This window comes from Psittacula echo (assembly GCF_963264785.1).
Source record: "Psittacula echo genome assembly, chromosome: 14".
NCBI lineage: Eukaryota > Metazoa > Chordata > Aves > Psittaciformes > Psittacidae > Psittacula > Psittacula echo.
Genome location: NC_137750.1, coordinates 7,424,748 through 7,437,808, shown reverse-complemented (window position 1 = coordinate 7,437,808; position 13,061 = coordinate 7,424,748). Strand labels below are relative to the sequence as shown.

The following is a 13,061-nucleotide window of genomic DNA, read 5'->3' as shown; positions in this document are numbered from 1 at the left end:
CAACATCTGCTTTCCATGTTCCCCTGGGCAGGGCTCCAAGTGCACAACATACACATCTGCCTGTCTGTCTGTCTCCATACAGCACATGCCTTTGTCCCCTCCGACGCTGCTGACCAGTGACCCCAGCAAAACTCAGTGGAGCACAGCAAAAAGCAGCTCCCCAAGAAGCACACCTCATCCCTGGGGACAAAGCAAGGTTGCACAATAAAAGCCACAAGCGGAGCAGCCGTGATCCCCACCCAGAAGCAGGGCTGTAGAGCAGCAAAACCTCCCCAAGTACAAACTAGCAGAGCCATAAAGAGCATCCCTTCACTGCAGCAGCATTTCTGCTATCCACAGCCTGAGCACAGCAATCAGTGCTGTTATAACCCCTCCACATGGGTGGCAACAGACACCACCAGCATGGACAGGGTGGAGGAACCAGGGGAAATAGGTGCTACACACTGCGAGGGTGCTGAGGCGCTGGCACAGGGTGCCCAGAGAAGCTGTGGCTGCCCCATCCCTGGCAGTGCTCAAGGCCAGGTTGGACACAGGGGCTTGGAGCAAGCTGCTCTAGTGGAAGGTGTCCCTGCCCGTGGCAGGGGTTGGAACTGGATGAGCTTTTAAGGTCAACCCAAACCATTCTATGACATAATTCTATGACCACTTAACATGTTCACTTCCTACATGCAAGTGTGCACATCACACACACGGGCAGGCTGTCATGCCTCTGCTGAGGCTGGTTGAAGCACACAAAGTCATGTTTAATGTTCACCATGTTTGTGCTACATGCACCGCACCAAGCTACACGCGTTCCCTGGCCAGCACCACCAGCTCGACATCACACAAGCAGTGAAGCCTAAAACAGTCAGCCTGAAATGAGCCACTGATGGCTGTAATTAGCCACTAATCAAACTCAATTGCTGGGATCAGTGGGGAGGGAATTTACACCCGGGGAAGCAACCTGCCCCAAGCAACTTTTGAGCTGCCCACAACAAAATCCTCCTATTTTCAGGTATTTCAGGGAATGCATCACATTTCCCAAGGAGGCAACTCCTGACTTCACTGCGAGCAGCACAGATTCAGGGTGAACAGAAAGGTTCCCCCAGTCCCTAAGGACATGCACAGGGAGCATTGACCCCAGCGCACTAACAAGCCAAGAGCAGAACTGACCAGTTAGTTAAAGCAAGTCAGTCAAACATAATGCCAAACAGTCACGTTTAGCACAACACAGCTCCAAGCACAACCTCAGTCCATCTCAACTTGGCCAGCTGCAGACATGGAGTTCACTGGTGTTTCTCCAGTTTAAATTTCAACCCAGCGGCTATTTAAGCTTATAAATAAGAAACAAAGATACTGCAGGAAACCAATGCCAGGCAAATTCCCACACTGGAGGTACACAAAGCTGGCATCCTCCCTGGCACAGGGCACTCCCCAGCCCTCAGCACTCCTTACCTGTACATGGGTTTCTGAAGCTGTTGACAGAAGGGGTTTCCATCCGTGTCAGGCTGTTGAATGTGTCCTGTTCTGAAGGCTCCAGGATGTCCTTTAAAAAAGCATCCATTTTTCTTACCTGGGGATGCAAAACTTACACACACAAATAAAACATCACTTGACGCTATGGGGCCAAAACACTTTTCCTCCCATTTTTCTCCTCTGGGACACCCAGGCCAGGAGCAGCTTGTAGGAAGCTGCTTCACTGCCACCAAACACTGGGTTACTATAGAGACACGATGCAGCCACTCTGCTGCCTCACACACCACCCAGCTTCGGAGAGCCCTTGAAGTCAGCGGGAGCCTGACTGAAAGGATTTCAATCTGGCTTCAGGCGTTAGGCACTTCACATAGAGCTCACTGCTTCAGGTAGCATTGGGCAGGATGCAAAGCCACGCATTTTAAAGTAAACACCACAATTACAGTTAATGAGATATATTTAAGCCCCATCCTCCCAGTGCTGCACATACACAGGCCAGCTGAGCTCTAGGTACCTGCTGTGCACACTCTTCCACAAGCCCTTACCCAGTGCATTCGGGGTTGGTTAACTAAATAAACAAGTGTATAAAGGAAGGGGCTCCTTTACAGAAGCCCAGTCTCACCCACTGCAGAAAGTGGGAGCTGTGCAGTGGATACAGGCAGGGTTTGCCCACAGCCCTTGTTTTCCTCTTTCAATATCTATTCTATCTCTGTACTGCTGATTCCCTCAGTTCATCATTCCCCTTTTCAGGTCTCCTCCCTAATTTCCTGTCTCTGCTTTCTCCTTCCATCCCCATTTCTACACTTCTCAACCCAACCTCTCCTGCCCTGCCACCACTTTACCAGCCCCAGTACCTGGATGGGGGAGCCAAGCAAGGAGCAGGAGGGCAGCTTCTGCTTGAGGCAGGACAGCTACTGAACCCCGGAGCACACTCAGAGGCAGATCTGGCCATTGCTGGGTACTTATGACAACATAGAGCACCTCAAGCACCCACTAAAATGGGAAGTGAAAGCTCAGCCCGGCTGCTGAAGGTGCTTTTAACCCCTAAAGCCTCCTCCTCAATCAGTGCCACCAGCTGAGCATCACACAGCACACCCTGGGAAGGGCCTTTTGAACGTCAGGGGTATTTCTCCTTCTTTGATGAGTTCCAGCTGAATCAACCAGCTGGTTTCAAAGCTACCAGTGGAGACCCAGGCACTGCATGCACTTACCCAGAGCTCATTTCCTTAGGAAACAAGCCTAAAATCTGCCTCCAGTCATTCCTGTTGTCCTGTACAGGCTCATCTGTCTCTCCTAATGTTTCTTTGACCCCTCACTACCCACCCCCAGGGGTGTATGTTTTTCTGCACAGCTGATGCAAGTCCTATTGTTGTGACAGTGGTGGTACCATATCCCCATCCTCCTCCCACACCAACACCACAGAAACTAGAAAGAGTCCTCCTGGTCTCTCTGGTGCGGCTCCATCCATCACTCTGTCCCTATGCAGTTCAATTGCTGTCATCCTTCCCATAGCTTCAACAAAATACCCACATCCAACCCTCTGAAAGACACACCAATTCAATGCTCAAAACAACACATAGCCCCATGCCAGCTCCATTGGTTATCTGCTCCATGCAGTACTTAGTGCCCCATGGATAACGGAGATGAGCCTTTCCAGTGGTTATCACACCCATTTGGGTGTCCAAAGAGCTGGAATTAATCCCTTGCTCCGTGCAGCAAACACACTATTTTGCTGACAGATGGGGAAGTTTAATTAATAGCAGGAACGTGTTTAAGCCGCTCCAACCAAACAGGCTCAGTTCATCAGATATGGTACATCCAGAAGATTCGAAGCAAAACCAGAATCCCTAAAAAACCCCAAATGTTCTCATGATACGAGCCTGTGCCCAGGGATTGATGCTGCTCCACGTGGTGCTGACCCAGCTCATTCCTTTGGCTCGCAGAAACATGGGATTCCCATTAAACCCAGCGTTAACCAGAACCTACTCATTAGACACCAGAATAAAAGGCAAATTTGGCCCAGGTATTCCATGAATCCCAGGCACTTTGGCTGGCAGACAATCTCATGACCTTTAATAGGGAAAAAATAAAAGAGAGAGAAAGGGGAGAAATTTCTTTTACAGGAAGAAAACCACTTTAAACGCCTTCTTGTCCTCCCAGCAGCTCTTGGTTACCAGCAGCATCAAAGCCTGCCTTTAGCTGGGGAAGGGTTGCTGCTGGGAAATGCTACTAAGATCTGTGGATTTGGCTTGAGTCATCTCTGTGCCAGGAGGAGAGGCTGGAACTTCCAGCACAGAATCCCTTCATGGGCAGCTGATGAAGGCTGCTGGGTTTGGATGGGGTGTTGGTGGTGGCTGGATGCTGCCAGGCATCACTGCGGTCCTAAGGATGGGTTTGCTGCTGAGCATCCCTTGCTGCAGGTGAAAGCCAGGGGCTGTGCTGAGCTCAGCCCAGCGAAGGGAAGATCTTGTTATTTGTTGTTACTTTTTTAATCATAGAATTGTTTAGGTTGGCAAAGACCTTTCAGATCATCGAGTCCAATCTTTACCCCAGCACTGCCCAGTCCACCACTAACCCATGTCCCTCAATGCCACATCTACACGTCTGTCAAATACCCCCGGGGATGGTGACTCCAGCACTTCCCTGGGCAGCCTGTTCCAATGCTCAGCACCCACTCTGTGGCCCCTACAACAGCCAAGGGGTCAGGGATGGGTGCTATGGGGACCTGGGTGGATGCTGCCTGTGGCTTTTGCATTCACATATGGTTTTTGTCAAATTAACCACCTGGAGCTGGGCAGGTCCCATGCAGGGAGTTTCTGATCTAAACACAGGTACTAAGCTGCAAGTGGGAGAAGGGGATGTTATACTCCATCCCTGGCAGTGTTCAAGGCCAGGCTGGACAGAGCCTTGGGCAACATGGTCTAATGTGAGGTGTTCCTGCCTATGGCATGGGGTTGGAACTGGATGATCTTAAGGTCCTTTCCAACCCAAACCATTCTATGATTCTATTCTCATCTTGCTGATAGGCAAATATAGTAGAAGAAGGTGAAAGTGTTGGATACGCCAGGGAATTTACTGATGCTGCTGTAGGAAAACCACGATAACCATAACATCCACACACAAGCAATGCACTTTCCTGCCATCTTGACACTGGGACAGGGCTAATCCTGTAGGCACAGGGAGCTGATCCTAGGCCTTATAAAAGCTGGCTACTGGTCTTAACCATTAAATAACAGCTCAGCTGGTGCTTTTCATGTGCCTTTGCAACCCCAGCAAACTGGGCACTGGTGTGCACATCCCTGCAGAGGATGCAGAGCAGCACATGCACCGACACAGCCGCAGAGCATCACCTGCATACGTGGATTGGTGTGACCTGTGTATCATCTGGCTGACCCTTAGGACTTCTAAGCATGCTTTTACCTCTGTATTTGTTAAAACCACCCAGGCAGGCAGCAGGAGCTCCAGCCTGCTGAGGCGGGAGGTGGATTTCATCACACATTCTGTGCATTATACTGCAAAGCCACAAAGGAACAGGTTTTGCAATAGCAGGAGCAAGAACAGGCTGACCTCATGGATATTTTCTACACAAAGCTTTGGGGAGCTCGTGATTCCTCTCAAAGCTTCCAGTTTGCTTCCTATGACAAAGTGCAGGAGAAGAAGAGTCCGTGGGAGGAGGCTGGGCATGAGCCTGTTCACCAGGGAGTTATGAGGGTTTCAGATCATCCCTAATCCTCCTTCCCTTCAGCAATGGCATGAATCTGTGTGCTCTGAGCACAGAGCTGCTTCCCCTCTGCTGGTCCCTGTGTGGGTGATGAGGGACAGGGAGAGAACTGGACCACATCCCATATAGCCCTGCACACTGCGATGTCCTGACAGGTCAGTCCCTGCCACAAGTGCCTTTAGGTGCAGAACTGATGTTTTCTAGCTGAAGCTCAGATCTCACATGGAAAGCAGTTGATATTCACCTGCAGCAGGTGGGTGAGGACTCCCTGTGGGAATCCATGTGTAATTCTTTACCCAGTTGCACAAGGGAAAGGGATTCGGACACTCGCGCTATGTCTGGGTTGAGTAATACCTCTGGCAAGCAGCAGACGAGCTTGGGAAGTGTGTAATGGTGCCTCTCGTGCCATGAGAGCCTCAGGGGGCTGCATGAAGGGAGGGGTGGGTTGACCACCCATGCAGGCATTGCCTGCTTCCCTCTGCCCTCCCCAGGGCTCTCCCGTGGGGCAGGAGCTGGGAGTGCTGGGTCACATCGCACAGGTCCTGCCTCCTCCCTGCTTAGGGAGCCACCCTGTTGGAGGAAGCGGTGTGGCCCCTCTGTGTCCTCGAATGAAGGGTGAAGGCTGGGGAGGAGGGAGAGCACAGCTTCATGTTGTTTAGCAGCAAGCTTTAACGCTCCCAGCGTTGAGGCTGCAGTCACAGAGCAGAAGGGTGGAGGCAGAGGATGGGAGCCGGAAGGCATCAAGGTTGGAGTTGGGGCAAGATAGGGAGGATGCGCCCCAAACGGCAGCCAGAAACCAGCACATGTGAGCCCAGCAGCTTCACCCAGGTGCTGGGAATGTGGCTGTTCATCACCCCAGAGCAGAGCCTCTCATGGGATGAGCAGTGTTTTGGGGCTACATGAGCCATCCCCATTCCCGGTGCGTGTCCTGGGACCTCCATCCCTCTCCTCCACAAGCAGCAGGGAACCTGCGTGCTCCTGCAGCCGAGCCTCTGTGGTAGTGACAGTAACTGTTTTCATGGAGCATCGTAAATAAAGATGTGTTTGGCGAGCACACAAGAGGCAGAGCCAGGAGTTTCAGCACTGAGGTCACTTTTTCTGTTGTCCCAGCCCCAGCGTGTCCCAGCCCTGTGCTGGGAGGAGCAGGGACAGAGGCAAGGAACGCTGGTGGTGCATCCAGTTCCCACCAAACCAGGGAGAGCAGAGGAAAAGGGATCAGAGTTGAGGATGATGTTGTTCCACCTGCACCATGGATACTGGTCCCCCACTCCAGAGAGACCATAGCAGATGGGTGGCTGAAGGGAAGAGCTCTCATCTAGGCCGGGTTGGACAGAGCCCTGGGTGACATGGTCCAGTGTGTGACGTGCCCCTGCCCATGGCAGGGGGCTGGAACTGGATGATCTTAAGGTCCTTTCCAACTCAAACAAGTCTGTGGTTCTATGATTAGGAACAACCAAGGGAGCCATGAGGAGGAGGTGTGGCAGCAGACAAAACAGGGTGTCAGTCCTGCAGGGATGTATTAATGAGAGGATGCAGGCTCACAATAAGCAAAAAGAGGTTTTGTTCAGTGTGTAGTTATACTGTGACATGTGTTGGCACAGGAACTGCAGATGCTGAGTGTTTTTGCTGGGGTAAGGGGGAGCAGAGGAGTTCAGGGACAAGGTTGTTCACCTGCACTGCTGTAAATCCCGGCTGGAGCAGTCCCTGCCCTGGGAAAGCCCATCCTTGCAGAGGTGGTGTCCTGCAGGCCTGGCCGCTCTTGGACAGTGCCATTCCCCTATGCTATTGCAGGGATCAGCCCAGCCTGGAGCTGTGCGGGCAGCCCTGGTGGCACCAGGCAGTGATGCAGAAGGGCTCACTGGCCCCTTCCTACACAGAAGTCACAGTGCGGAGGAAACACATTGACATCAAGCACTGAGGAGGCTTCCAGGAGCTTTCTCTGGTTCCAGTGTTCCTGGAAATGAATAATCGCTTCCTCTGGGAGCCCCCTGCCCTGGGGAGAGGCGCTCCAGCCTTGGCTTGATACAAGGAGACAATCTGACCCATTACAGCACCAGGCAGGGCAGGAAGCCAAAGCCATTGCTGGTGTGACACAGATCCGGCCCGTCCTGACCAAACATTGCTGTATCACTTACACTAAACCCTATTTGTATAAACCCGGGTCCATTGCGCAGCCTCACGTATAGCGCTGGCCCAGCACCATCTTTCTCACCTGGCCCTTTCCAGATGCCTTTGCTATGAGCAAGGGCAACGTCACCATTTCCAGGGTTTCTATTTTATAGGCAGAGGTGCTAATTCTGTGCACAGCCAGAGGGATCCAGCAAGGAAATGCCTGTGGAGGTGTCTCTGAGTCATTCATCGCCCAGGCTGGTCCTTGCTCACTTCTCAGGCTCAGCATCGCATCCAAGATGTCTCACAGGCAAGGAAACGGGTTTGCTGGTGTGGTCCAAGCATACCAAATGGAGGGAAAGCACAATGGCAATGTGCACAGCACGACATTGTCCTTGGCAAAGTGCTTGTGTGAGGTGGATACACTGAGAGCCCTGTTGGGGGAAACTGAGGCAGGGAGCTGAGGCCACCGAGCTCCTTAGAAAGGTTTGAAACTATGATGGAAACCCAGAGAACTTGTGTCGTGATCAGAGAAAGCTGCAAGTCAAAGGGCAAAATGTTAAATGTTTCCCTCTCTTCCTTCAGCTGTTTTTAACCCCAGAGGAAAATACAGCTTCTGAGGGCAGCAAAAGCCATGTCCATGGCCACCATGGACCATGGTAAGAAGTGATGCTGAGTGAGGCTGGTAACGAAAAAGCAAAGGATAGACGCCTGGAATTAGAAATGGGTTAATGTCACAATTCTAAATGTAAACAGCAAGATGGTGCAGCCCTGCCAGAGCCACACGCACGGGCAGTGCTGCCCTGGACCCCCAGCTCTGCCTTCGTTTGATGACGATTAACAGTGATGCCGGTGTGGTTCATGTCATGGCACGCTCGCATGAATGTCCCAGAGCTTTCAGAGGGGTTTGCTGAGGACGGTGCGGGATTATTTAGCCATGCCCATCCCAACATGACCTTTCCTCGCCCGGTGGAGCTGAGCTCCCGTGTGTGGGAGCCACAGAGCCAGGAAGCCTCCATCGCGCTGTGAAAGGGCAGAGGGCAGCCTTTCCAGGGCTGCTGTTTCGCCCTCGCTGCCGAGCGAGCGCTGGGCAGGACGAGATAAGAGCATCTCCAGGAAACCTGAGTCACCCCTGGCTGTTTGGTGGGATGGGAGTGATGGAAACTTGTGTGTGTCTCAATGAGTGCTTCAGGCAGCCCCAAGCACCTCTCCCGGCACATCAAAACAACCTCTTGGCTTGCCATGGGCCAGGGAAGTCAAGGGCAGTTTTCCTGCCTTGGACCAGCACAAGCTGCAGCAAAGAAAGTGCCTCTCCAGGGTGATTTCCTCCCCTTCTCCTTGTACTGACTCATTTATTGCCCATAGGAAACAGCCCAATGAGAGCCAGCCCATCTTCCCTCTCCCAGTTCATGGCTGGGACTTTTGGGGGAGGAAAGTGCCAGTCTCGGACTCACCGCCCCATCTTGGCAGTACCATCTCCAAAGGATGGGTCAGGAGAAGGTTTGAGGGGTTTATACAAGGACCTCAGCATCCATCAGCTCCTGCAGGCAGCTTTGTGACCTGTGACAGTGGGCATGGCCTTACTGCTTCCACCCATGGTCATCGTCAACCGCTTGTCTCCCATCTTGTGCATCAAGGCAAAGCCTGTCCTTTTGCCTCACATTTGGGGAGCACCCAGGATAAAAGGTTCCAGTTTGATGTCTTCAGCACTGGTCCAACACAAGCCCATGATGATCTGCAACACTACAAGCCCACAATGACTTTCCTCACCATGGAACTATGCAACAAGCCAGGTCTTCCCCCAAAAAGCCCACAGTAGGCAGTAGAGCCAGGAACTTTCTTGGAAAGCTGGGATGTGCCCTGGTTTATTGGAACGTCTACTTCTGTTGGTAGGAAGGAAAGGTGCAGCAAAGGGATGCACAGCTCCATCTGGAGTAACTAGATATTGAAAGTAATGTTCTATTCTGTTCTAACTGGGGAGAAACAGGCTCTTTGGGACGTTTGTCACACCCCAAGTTGGACATCTCAAACTCATCTGCTGAGTGCTCCTGGGGTGCTGCTGCTTCTTGGGTGTCCCATATGGGTGGGTGTCTTGAGGGATGCTCATGGGCAACCCATGGGGTCAAAATTACGTGAGCTTGACTTCACTTGAAAGGGGTTGTTTTAAATCAAAGTACTAAAACAGTTGATTTAAACCAGCCACTTTCGTTACTAATGACCAACACTCTCCAGCTACCAGTGAATGTATGTCTGAATGCAACAAACTGCACATCCTGGAGTATTGTGTGCAGTTCTGGTGTCCTCAACATAAAAAGAACATGGAACTGTTGGAACAAGTCCAGAGGAGGCCACGAGGATGATCAGGGGACTGGAGCACCTCCAGTATGGAGACAGGCTGAGAAAGTTGGGGCTGTTCAGCCTGGAGAAGAGAAGGCTGCGTGGAGACCTCAGAGCAGCTTCCAGTATCTGAAGGGGGACTACAGAGATGCTGAAGAGGGACTCTTCATCAGGGATTGTAGTGACAGGACAAGGGGTAACGGGTTCAAACTTAAACAGGGGAAGTTCAGATTGGATATAAGGAAGAAATTCTTTACTGTGAGGGTGGCAAGGCACTGGAATGGGTTGCCCAGGGAAGCTGTGAATGCTCCATCCCTGGTGGTGTTCAAGACCAGGTTGGACAGAGCCTTGGGTGACATGGTTTAGTGTGAGGTGTCCCTGCCCATGGCAGGGGGGTTGGAACTGCATGATTTTCAGGTCCTTTCCAACCCAAACCATTCTATGTTTCTGTGATCCTATCTTACAGTTAAGCATCCAGCCAGCGCAGTTTCATATCAACATCCTGCATTTCAAGTTCTCTCCAGACACTTTCCCCTTGCAGCTGCTGTGTCCTACAGAATTCCAAGGTTTCATCCCTTCAGTTGTGCTCATTTTCTTTCACCCTTTCCTTGAAGGACCATGACACATCCCGCAGCCATGTGTTCGCAGGACTCCTCACTGGACACACTCTCACATCATGTCTAAAGCAAACATCTCGCAGCGCCCTGACACACGTACTTAGTGTCTCAAGCACCAGCCAGGCTTTTGCTTTTCATTCCCAATGACACAGGGAAAACGGAATGTCTCACCTCCGACCCCGGGAAGGGTCACACAGATGGCTTCCAGGCCCAGCAAAGCTTTAGGACATCGGATAATTCCCATGCACATTAGCTGTGTTGCTTCCTCTTGTGTAACTACAAGATATTTGCAGCTGTAAGTCAGAGGTCCTGCGTGCTCAAACCACAAATGCACAGCCCGAGAGCTCTGCCAGGAGGGGTCTGAGCTGGAATTTCCTTCCAGTACATATTTAGACTGGGAGAGACCTGAGCTGAGGGGTTCACATCTGGGGCTGAGGGCGCTCCCAGGCTGGCAGGAGGATGCTCAGGAGGCAGAGGTGGCTGTGCCTGTGCACTGCCGTTATCCACCCTACGTGGGGCTTATAAGATCCTGGTGCCTCTGCATCTCTGAGTATCCCTGAACCAAAGATAAGCAGCCGCTGAAGCTCAGAAATCCATGAAATCCATACTGAATCCATGAACACTGCACAGGGGATGGCCACGACCCCTCTCTCACTTGGCAGCACCCAGGGGTTGAGCGGGCAAAGAACGGAGTGAAGGCTGTTTGATGTTGAACCACTGCCTGATGAGATGGCAGCCACCTCCACCACGGCTTCCAGGGCTCGCAGAAGGTGGAGCCTCACTCGGCCTGGCTGGTGCTGAGCTCATCCTCTGCAGCTGGAGGCTGTTAGACCTCCCTGAGGAGCCGCTGACAGCACAGAGCCCAGACCCTGCCTTTGGCTCAGGAATGCACAGCAACCGCAGCCGGGTGACACAATAACTGTGCTGCTGCGGAGAACACATACATGTGTTTGTGTGCTCGTGTGTGTGTACACATGTGTGTGTGCATGTGTGTGAGCACACCTCGAAGCTGGGAGGATGTGTTGCATGTGGGATCTGTGCTGGGATGCTTTTTAGTGCCCAGTTGTGCCTCTGTGCATCCACACGTGTCCAACACCAGGTGCCTGGGCAGTGAGTGCTGCGTGGATGCCTGTGCCATCTGCTTGGGCTTCCCTGTCCTGGTGTGTTCAGGGCTGTTGCTGTGTCCTTCTGTGCTTAAGGGTATTTGTCCATGGTGTCAGGTATTACAGCTGGCACAAAACACAGGAGGAGATGAATAAAGTGGCTGTTACCAAGGGCTGCAAGGGTCTGCAGGGAAGCTCCTGCTGTGGGGGAACAGCAGCACCAGAGCCCTGTTCCATGGGGTGTCCTCTGCCTGTCTCTCCGAGCCCCACACGGGCATGTATCCCCTGAATGATGTGTACTCCCTTGTCCAGACTTCATTAGCCAAAACAGAGGCATGGACCTATTCCCAAACCATCTTTCCCTGGGAGCAACTGCAGACGGAGCAAGCTTCAGCCAGGCAAAGGCATACACAGGGAGGGGAGCAAGCATAGGGTTGAGCCGGTCACCACGGTCGGTGTTTTGCACATCCTGCTTTGGCACAAGCAAATCACTGGGCAGCCCTGTCCTCTGCCACCAATGGGCTCATCCAAGCAGTGAGTTTCTGAGCTTGCAAAAGTCCATCCAGATTATGTGCACGTCCATCCCATGCACTGACACATCAAGAGCTATGCAACCCGCCAGGTTAGCCACGGGAGTGTTGTGCTGCTCTGACATGAAACCTCTCTCTCACAGAGGAATACAGCTGGGTACACTCTGCTTGTGCCTGCCCTGTGGGGCTGCCCTGGGTTACCAGTTTACCTGTCCCCAAACCCCCAGGGATCCCAGCCCCTGAAACACCTTGATGCAATGGAAGTGCAGAACGTTGAGTTTCTCCTGCTGCCAGAGTGCCCTAAGCATGGCCAATACATTATAAGGACTTTCCCAAGAGGAGAAAAAGGCAAACTTGGTGTTCTATAAGCGAGGACACCCTCTGTTTGCGTCCCACTGGCTGCCATGGTCCCCCAGCATAGCACAAACCCTTGGAACCAAAGCACTGCTGTGGTAGCAGGTTGCTGCACGCTTTGCTCTCTGAGGTCTTCACTTGTCAAAGGGCCATCAAACAGCAGGGAAATCTTTATTCCCAGAGAAATCCACCTTCTCCCACCCAGATCTACTGCATAGGTCAAGGTGGAGCCAGGCAGCTACAGCCAAACTCCTTGCAGGCTCCTTGCTGGGCACTAGTATGGATCAGCCTGCTCCTGTCCATGCCCATTAGTCATTCCCTGCACGGGCTTTTCTTTGCAGAAGTATTTGGAGGATGACTGCTCTCCCTACAAATGCCCATATTTGCTTCCAAACTTGGATGCAGATGCAAAATCCTCCCTTAGTCATTCGGACTCTCATTTTTCATGGAGTTTTGACTCGAGTGCATTCATTTGAAGGTGTCCTTAGTACAAAATGACTAAGCAAGGAGGGGGTGATTCGTAACTATGCAAGAATGGATTGTCTGAAAGCAGAGGCTTGATTTATAGCTCTGCTAGGTGAGTTTTGTGCTTGAAACACTTTTAATTTCAAGCGCTCAATAATGTGGTGTGTTTGGGCTCTGATTTTCCTTGTATGAAAGGATCTCACTCAGTTGAGGGTAAAAGGCAGGATACCTGGCCACTGAATCCCAGGGGGAATGAGGCTGTGAGCAGAGAAGAGCTGCTGCTGCTGTGTTTTAGGGAAGACAGGCAGGTGGGACATGCCTGAGCTCTTCAGTCATCATCTCCTTTAGAGAAAAAGTACCCCTGATCCCTGTC

General features: G+C 52.0%; 1 protein-coding gene across 1 annotated transcript in view; it reads right to left on the bottom strand.

Moving 5' to 3' along the window:
* Nucleotides 1-1,470, bottom strand: part of TEKT3 (tektin 3) — a 69,006-nt gene extending 67,536 nt beyond the window's left edge. Inside the window, exon 1 of the mRNA XM_080629209.1 lies at nt 1,435-1,470. Within this exon, the coding sequence (XP_080485335.1) occupies nt 1,435-1,442 (8 nt within the window). The 5' untranslated portion in view covers nt 1,443-1,470. The remainder of the gene's footprint in view (nt 1-1,434) is intronic.
* Between the last annotated feature and the right edge of the window lie 11,591 nt (nt 1,471-13,061).